The 9338-nt window shown below is 33.3% G+C and overlaps 1 protein-coding gene across 1 annotated transcript; it reads right to left on the bottom strand.

Annotated features, from left to right (window-relative positions):
* Positions 1-5463: 5463 nt before the first annotated feature.
* Positions 5464-6716, bottom strand: LOC127811066 (uncharacterized). The gene is made up of 2 exons (XM_052350779.1): positions 6031-6716; positions 5464-5583 (listed from the first exon to the last, which is right to left on the bottom strand). The coding sequence occupies exons 1-2, from the start codon at positions 6475-6477 to the stop codon at positions 5464-5466; spliced, it is 567 nt and encodes a 188-aa protein (XP_052206739.1). The 5' UTR covers positions 6478-6716.
* Between the last annotated feature and the right edge of the window lie 2622 nt (positions 6717-9338).

Genomic DNA, 9338 nt, shown 5'->3' with positions numbered 1-9338 from the left:
ACTCCAAGCTTCTTTCAGTGTCATGTTTTTCATAACTAGAGTGGGACTTCGATTCAAGATGTGCACTATCCTAGTTAACAGCTTCTGGCCAAAACTTCTTTGAAAACTTCTTCTCCGAAAGCATGCTTCGAACCAAATTCATGATAGTCATGTTCTTCCTTTCTACAACTCCATTCTGCTATGGAGTGTATGCAATAATTAAATGTCTTTTGATGCCACTTTCTTTGCAAAACTCATCAAATTCTTGTGAAGTGAACTCTCCCCCGCGATCAGTGCACAAACATTTGATGTAGGCTCCTATTTCTCTCTCAACACAGCTCTTATAGTATTTGAAAGTGATCAAAGCCTTTGATTTCTTAACTAAGAAATAAACCCATGTTTTTTGACTAAAATCATCAATGAAAGTAATTAGATACCTTTTCTTACTATTTGAGACATGTGAGATAGGTCCACATATGTTAGCATGAATGAGTTGAAGCTTTTGAGATGCCCTCCAATTGCTCTTCTTTGGAATCGAATCTCTGTGCTGCTTTCCAACTATGCAGTCAGTGCACACTATTGGTGAGGCTTCGAGCTGAGGTAATCCATGCACCATCTTCTTAACTTGAAGAATTTTCAGACGTTTGTGACTCAGATGGCCATATCTACAGTGCCATAGATGTGATAGGTCTTGTGTGGTTGCTTGAAAGTAGACGGGCTTCTTGGGTTGTGGCATAGCCAATAAGACAAACATCCTATTCACGATCATCTTAGTTTGAATAATCAAGTCCTTTTTCAGATGATAAACTCTACACTTCCCATGTTGAATTAGAATTGCTAACCCTTTCTCTTGCAGCTGCCCAATACTCAGTAAGTTGTTTTTCAAGTCAAGTATATAATACACTTCTGTGATTATGTGCACAAAACCATTCACTTGTAGCCTTACATTGCCTTTCCCCATCACTGACATCCTCAAGTTGTTTCCAAGCTTCACCATCTGCCTGAAATTGTCATTGAGATCACAAAATATTACTTTGTCTCCACACATATGATTACTGCACCTCGAATCCAAGAACTAGACTTCTTCTCTTTTTGCTTCATTCATCTCAACATAAGACATTAACGGCATCTCTTCTTCTTCTCCAAATTCTGTATAGTTAGCTTCCTTATCCCAACTTGGACACTCATATTGAAAGTGTCCAAGGTTGTGACACTTATAACACTCCATAGTGTTGGAATTTGATCTAAACTCAAACTTAGAGTGTTTAATTTATTAAATGTTGAATCGTGTTAGTTTGAATAAGTCTGAACTATTTTACAGATTTTTAGGAGTTTGTTTTCAAGGTGTTTTAGTGGGTTAGCAATTGTGCCTTAAGAATAGGACCTGATAAGCTTTCTTTAGGAGTAAGTTGAGTCATGAGTCTTTGTGTTTTTCCTATAAATTAGCACTGTACTTGCATTGTGATGTTGATTTTTTCTACTGTTAATAAAATCTCTTTCTTCTTCTATCTTCTTACTGTTTATTTGATCTAGTGTTTTTTTTTTTTGAGAAATTAAAGACTTCAACTTTAATTTCCTGCACGTGGTATCAGAGCTGGGATTATCTAGTGTTCTTGTTGGTCTATGTTCTCTTTCTTAGATTGCTTGAAAGCAGGGTTCAACAATGAACGGATCACTTCAACCTCAGCTTCCGAGGTTCAGCGGAAAACACTTTGATCAATGGTGTATCCAGATGAAGGCCTTGTTCGATTTTTAGGAGTTGTCTGAAGTTGTTAACCTTGGATATGTAGAACCAGTGTCTGAAGATGCAGCAACAGCACTTACTCAAGCCCAGAAGGATAATTTGAGAGACAACAGAAGGAAGGATAAGAAGGCCTTATTCTTCCTCTTCCAAGTTGTAGACGAGATTGTCTTTGAAAAGATCTCAAGTGCAACTACAGCTAAGGAGGCATGAGACATGTTGCAGAAATCCTACAAAGGCAATGAAAAGGTGAAGAGGGTAAGGTTGCAAACCTTACGAGGTGAATTTGAATCTCTTCAAATGAAAGATTCTGAATCTATATCTGACTATTTTTCCCGAGTTCAATCCATTGTCAATCAATTACTGGTTAATGGTGAAAAAAAGGAAGATATATGTGTTATTGAAAAGATCATGAGATCCTTGACAGGCCGATTTGATTATGTTGTTGCTGCAATTGAAGAAGGAAGGGTTCTTTCAACCATGACGATTGAGGGTTTGATGGGCTCGTTATGTGCTCATGAATACAGAATGAATCAAAGGTCAGTCGAGCCTGTAGAGTAAGCTTTTCAAAGCAAGGTGACTCTTTCCAACACAAGTAGCTTTAGCGGTAGTAAAGGATCAGCACAAGGGAAAGCTGGTAAGAGTATAAGCGGCGAAAAGGGTACATCTTCTTAGTACAGTAACGCTAATCAGCAATCTAGAGATGACAGGTATGATAAGTCCAAAATTCAGTGTTTTCATTGCAAGAAATTTGGGCATTATCTATCAAATTGTAGAGTTAAATTGCCAAAAGTTAATCATGAATATGCTAACTATGTTGAAGCGGACATACAAGAGAAAGAAGCCTTGTTGTTAGCTTGTAATGCCTCCGAAGAAGAACAATCTGACAAGTGGTATTTGGATACTAGTTGCACTAATCACATGAGTTGTAAGAAGGAGTTGTTTTCTTACTTAGATGAATCGGTACGTGGGGAAGTGAAATTCGGAAATAAAGCTACAGTTCCAATTTTAGGCAAAGGTAATATTCTCATCCGTATCAAAGATGGCTCTCGTGAACACATCTCTGATGTATTTTTTGTCCCTAGTTTACATTGGAATTTATTGAGTATGGGCCAACTCTCTGAAAAGGGACTTAAAATCATCATTGATGATGGGGTTTGCACTATTGAGAATAAGAAAAAGGAACTCGTTGCTAAGGTTAAAATGATTAAAAATTGCATGTTTCCTTTATCTCTACAAACTGATCAGATCTGGGCTTTTAGTGCCATTGTTATGGATACTAACTGGCTGTGGCATTTTCGTTTTGGTCATCTCAATTTCAATGGTTTAAGGTTGTTGGCGAAAAAGGAAATGGTTACAGGGCTACCTTTTTGGGAGATTTTAATCAATTGTGTGAAGGTTGTATTCTCGCAAGCATCATAGGGATTCATTTCCTATGGGAAAGTCACGTAGAGCATAGCAGTTATTGGAGCTTGTGCATTCAGATATTTGCAGATCTATGGAGACTGTAACTCATGGAGGTAATCGGTATTTTCTTACTTTTATTGATGATTACAGTAGGAGAACTTGGGTATATTTTTTAAAGCAAAAATCTGAAACTTTTGAGAAATTTAAAGAGTTCAAAGTCTACGTGGAAAAGCAAAGTGGTTAGAGTTTAAAGATAGTTCGTACTAATAGAGGAGGAGAGTACACCTCTAATGAGATTTCTGTATTTTGTAAAAATCATGGAATTAAGCATCAACTCACGACTAGCTATTCACTATAACGAAATGGGGTGGCCGAGAGGAAGAATCGAACAATTTGTGAAATGGAACGTAGCATGTTAAAAGGAAAAAACTTGCCTAAAGGATTTTGGGCAGAAGCTGTGTCTTGTGCTGTTTATATTTTGAATAGGTGTCCTACAAAGAGTGTTCTAGATATGACACTTGAGAAGGCTTGGAGCAGTTGCAAACCAGATGTTGGAACCCTTCGTGTGTTCGGCTGCGTTGCATATGCTCATGTGCCAACTGAGAAAAGAAAGAAGTTAGATGGTAAAGGTATAAAATGCATTTTTCTTGGTTACAGTGATAAAACTAAAGGCTATAAGTTGTTCAACCCAGCCACAGGTGAAGTTATTGTGAGCAAAGATGTAGAATTTAGTGAAAGTGAAGCTTGGGATTGGACAACTGTTGAGAAGGAATAGATGGGGTTTGATTGGAATGAAGAATCAGTTGGTGACACCCAACCTGAAGTGCAACCACAGAATACGAGCAATGCAATGCCCTCTAATCTTATTTTGAGTCATGGAGCAACTCGTAGTTCATCACATAGCCGTGTTTTGCCAACACACTTACAAGATTATGTTCAACCAATGATATTGATGTTTTTGATGAGGAATTGGTCAATTTTGCATTGTTTGCAGATTGTGATCCTCTCACTTTTACAGAAGTAGCACAAAATGATGGATGGATTCGAGTTGTGGATGCTGAAATTCATTCAATCGAGAAGAACAACACTTGGGAACTCACTTCTCTTCCTTCGGGAAAGAAATTAATTGGCGTCAAATGGGTCTACAAGACCAAGTATCAACCAGATGGTCAGGTGGACCGGTTGAAAGCTAGGTTGGTTGTGAAAGGATACAAGCAAAAGCCAAGTATCGATTATTATGAAGTTTTTGCACCCATAGCAAGGCTTGATACTATTCGATTGGTAATTGCTTTAGTTACCCAAAAGCAATGGAAGATACATCAGATGGATGTGAAATCTGCGTTTCTTAACAGATTGCTTGACGAAGAAGCCTATGTTGATCAACCGGTTGGTTATGTGAAGAAAGGTCATGAAGATAAGGTTCTTAAGTTAAAGAAAGCTCTATACGGGTTAAAACAGGCACCACAGGTGTGGTACACTCGTATTGATTCATATTTCCAAGAAAATGGTTTTCTTAAGTGCCCTTATAAGCCTATGTTGTATATCAAATTTGAGTCACATGGAAATATGCTTATTGTATGCTTGTATGTGGATGATTTGATACTTACTAGAGATAAGCCAAGTATGTTTGATAAGTTTAAGGAAGCTATGACTAACAATTTTGAGATGACTGATATGGGGCTTATGTCTTATTATCTTGGGCTTGAAGTTATGCAGACAGGTGATGGGATATTTATCTCACAAAAGAAGTATGCAACAGATATCTTGAAGAGGTTCAAGATGGAGTCATGCAAGGCCTATCAATACTCCAGTCGAAACAAAGCTATAGTTGGACAAATCTGGTAATTGTAATCTTGTCAATCCAACGTACTTTCAGAGTTTGGTAGTCTACATTATTTGACTTCTACTAGGTTTGACATTACTTTTGGAGTTGGCATGATTAGTCGGTTTATGGAGACACTTAGCCAGGTTCATTTGCAAGCTGCAAAATGAATTTTGCGATACATAAAGGTACCCAAAGTCATGGTATTCTTTATACATCTGCTACTGATTGCAATCTTGTTAGGTATTCGGACAGTGATTGGGCAGGTGATATTGAAGGGAGAAAAAGTACTTTCAGTTTTGTGTTTCACATTGGCTCGGGAGTAATTTCTTGGTCATCGAAGAAGCAACAAGTTGTGGCACTATCAATTGCCGAAGCAGAATATATGGCTAGTGCCTTTGCTGCATGTCAATCTGTTTGGATAAGACGGTTGTACGAGGAGCTGAATTAGAAGCAAACACTACCTACTAAGGTTTATTACGACAACAAGTCGGCTATTTCTCTCACAAAAAATCTAGTGTTTCACGGGCGAAGCAAGCACATTGACATCAAATTTCACTACATTCATGATCTTGTCAAGGGAGGCGAAATAGAAGTGGATTTTTGCAAGTCTGAAGACCAGGTCGTCGACATTCTCACAAAGTCATCGAAAGCTTAAGTCTTCAACAGTTTGAAGAACAAGATAGGGATGTGTAACTCTAAAAGTTTGAGTTTAAGTGAGGCTGTTGGGATTTGATTTAAACTCAAACTTAGAGTGTTTAATTTATTAAATGTTGAGTCTTGTTAGTTTGAATAAGTCTAAACTATTTTATAGATTTTTAGGAGTTGGTTTTCAAGGTGTTTTAGTGGGTTAGCAGTTGTGCCTTAAGAATAGGACCTGATAAGCTATTCTTTAGGAGTAAGTTGAGTCATAAGTCTTTGTGTTTTTCCTATAAATTAGCACCGTACTTACATTGTGATGTTGATTTTTTCTATTGTTAATAAAATCTCTTTCTTCTTCTATCTTCTTGTTATTTATTTGATCCAGTGTTTTTTTTTTTTTTTGAGAAATTAAAGACTTCAACTTTAATTTCCTGCACACAGTGGCTTTGTTGAAAGGTTGACGACCTCTGCCTCTTCCTCTTCTTCCTCTAAACACTCCACGGCCACGACCTCTTGTTCCTAGTCCATTTTCATAGCTTACTTTCAGAGCCTGCTTTTCTCCATTATGCCTATGAAACTTCTGCTCATGAACAATTAGTGAACTTTGCAATTCATCAATTGATAAGCGATCAATGTCCTTCGATTCTTCAATTGAGTAGACAATATAGTTGAATTTGTCACTTAATGATCGAAGTATTTTTTCTACCACTATAACATCCTTCATTTTCTCACCATGAACTCTCATTCTGTTAGCAACAAACATTACCCTTGAAAAATAATCTGAAACACCCTCACTTGGTTTCATCTCAAGAATCTCAAACTCTTTGCGAAAAGCTTGAAGAATGGACCGCTTCACCCTTTCATTACCCTCATATTTCTTCTTCATGGAATCTCAAATCTATTTGGATGTATCTTTCTGCAAAATGGTTTCCAGGATAGTTCAATCTATGGCTTGAAATAAGTAGTTCTTCACCTTTAGGTCTTTCAGCTTTGCTTCATCCAGTCTTTTCTGTTGTGCCTCTATTAACACTACTTCTTTTTTCAGCTCAACATAACCAGTCTCCACAAGGCTCCAGTACTCTTTCGATCTTAGAAAATTTTCTATCAGCATACTCCAGTGGTCATAGTGACCATCAAATTGAGGAATAGCTAGTTGGACAAAGTTTCCTTTAGTCGTCATCTCTCTTGTTGCTGCAAATCACACAAGCTGTTGCTTTGTTTCTTCAAGCCCAGTTGGGGCTCTGATACCAGAATGTTGTGAATCAGAACTAGAGTAGAACAAACACAAAACAATCTGGGAGAATGACTTACTGATTAAGAATAATTGTGGCTAATATATAGCCTTTCAATTCTAACTGAAAAGCAAATATTCAGCTCACATTTTACAGTAACTAATAACGTGGAAAGGTGCTTGAGAACAAGTCAGAAACAAAAACAAACATCCCTACATAATAGGGATTACTATTACCCCTACAACTTAATAGGGGCAAGGGTTTTACGAGAGGGGGGGGGGGGGCATAGATAAAATTTTATATAAATTTATGTAATATTAAAATTATAATTATTATTATTTAATTGATAAAATTGATATTAATGTAAACTTATAATAATGAATAAAATTATGATAATTATTAAATAATTTAAATAATAATTTATTATAATCATTTAAAATGTCATAATAAAATAATTTAAATCATTGCATTTCAAATTAATATTAATTTAAAAATATACTTATATTATAAATCTAATAATTATAATAAATTAATTTGATATATTGTAAATACTACTTTAATAAAAAAATTGTAAAAGATAAAAAAAAAACTCAAAAATGTTATAACAGTATTCTTTAAATATTTTGAATGTTGAGTAATTTTTAATTTTTTAAAGAAGAAAATTTTGGTTATTTTGTCTTCCATATATAAAGAGTTTTCCTCGTTGTTAGGGGTATGTAAAAGATCGGTTCAATTATCGAACTAATAAAAAATCAACAAATTGAATCGGGAAATTAAACTCAACTGATCTGACCGATTAAACCTGATAAACCGAATTAACTAACAATCGAAAAAACTAAATATAAACTATATAAACTGAACCGATTGAATAAACCGAACAAACACATACAAAAATTAATTAAAACTGAATTAACCGATAAATTGATAATTTTAATTAATTTGATTCAATTAATTCGATTATACTGAATTTTAATTAATTTTATTCAATAAAGTAGTAAACAACAAAAATAAAATTAAAAATTAAAAAGAGAATAAATTTTAAAAACTAACGATATACTGTCATGCAAAGAGAAAATGGTAATTTGTTGCGACACCAACTAATGGTGCGAGGAAAGAGATAATGGTGATGGCAACAAGTGATCGATAATTAATTGTTGACAAATAATAGTTAGTGACTAACAAATACTGGCAAAGAAAATGGAGAGATTTGGATTAGAATTTTTAAATTTACATAAAAATATATTTATCTTTTTCTTATTCAACATTAATGTTTATACATAATACTTAAATTTCAAAAATAAAAATTAACCCCTATAGTTTTTTTCATTTTAACAAACGCTATCTAAATATATTAAATAAATATTTTTTTATATATATTTTTTTATTTTTTAACAAGAGTAACATATGTTACTTCTCTAGTTATTTATTATGAATGACTTAATTATACATTTAATTATTTCATTTCTATATAATTCTCCTATTTATAGAGAGAAAGAGATTGACAAGATAGCTCCTAAACTCTTTTCTGTATAATATAACCCCTCAATATTTTTTATTTTTATGCACATGAAATATATTAATTGAAATCAAGATCACCTTGTAAGACTCGGTATCATGGACCATATGCAATATAAATCGAAATCATCACTACAAGAAAAACTCAATTTAGTGACAGAAATTAGCGACGAAAATTTTTTGTCGCTAATTAGTGACGAATCTGCGACGAAAATTCCATCGCTAAATTTTCGCAACAGATATGAGATAGAATTTTCTATCACTAATTTTTTAAAATATTTTTTAACTTAGCGACGGAATATTCCGTCACTAACTAATTTTTTATTTTTTATTAAAATTTTATATTTAGCGACAGAAAATTCATTAGCTAAATAATAAAAATATTAAATAAAAATTATTCAGCAATGGAACACTTTTGTTGCTAAATAATAAAAAAAATAAAAAAAATTATTTAGCGAGGAAACATTTTTGTTGACAAATAATAAAAAAATAAAAAAATAAAAATTATTTAGCAATAGAAAATTCTGTCGCTAAAACAATTTAAAAATTTAATCAAAAATAAAATTATTTAGTGACAGAAATATTCATCGCTAAATAATAAAAAAAATAAAAATTCTTTAGCAAAGAAAAATTCCGTGGCTAAAACAATTCAAAAATTTAATCAAAAATAAAATCATTTAGCGACAAAAGTAAATAATAAAAAATTAAATAAAAATAAAAATTATTTAGCAATGGAAAACTTTTGTCGCTAAATAATAAAAAAAAGAAATAAAAATAAAAATTATTTAGCGACAGAACACTTGTGTAGCTAGAACAATTCAAAAATTTAATCAAAATAAAATCATTTAGTGACCGAACATTTTCATCTCTAAAGAATAAAAAAATTAAATAAAAATAAAAATCATTTAGTGACTGACGAAATAGTTTCATTGCTAAATAATTAAAAAAATTAAGTCAAATAAAAAATTATTTAGCGACAAAAAATTTTGTCGCTAAATAA

Source organism: Diospyros lotus, chromosome 10 (genome assembly GCF_014633365.1).
Source record: "Diospyros lotus cultivar Yz01 chromosome 10, ASM1463336v1, whole genome shotgun sequence".
In the NCBI taxonomy this organism is placed as follows: Eukaryota; Viridiplantae; Streptophyta; class Magnoliopsida; order Ericales; family Ebenaceae; genus Diospyros; species Diospyros lotus.
This window is presented reverse-complemented; position numbering and strand designations above follow the sequence as displayed.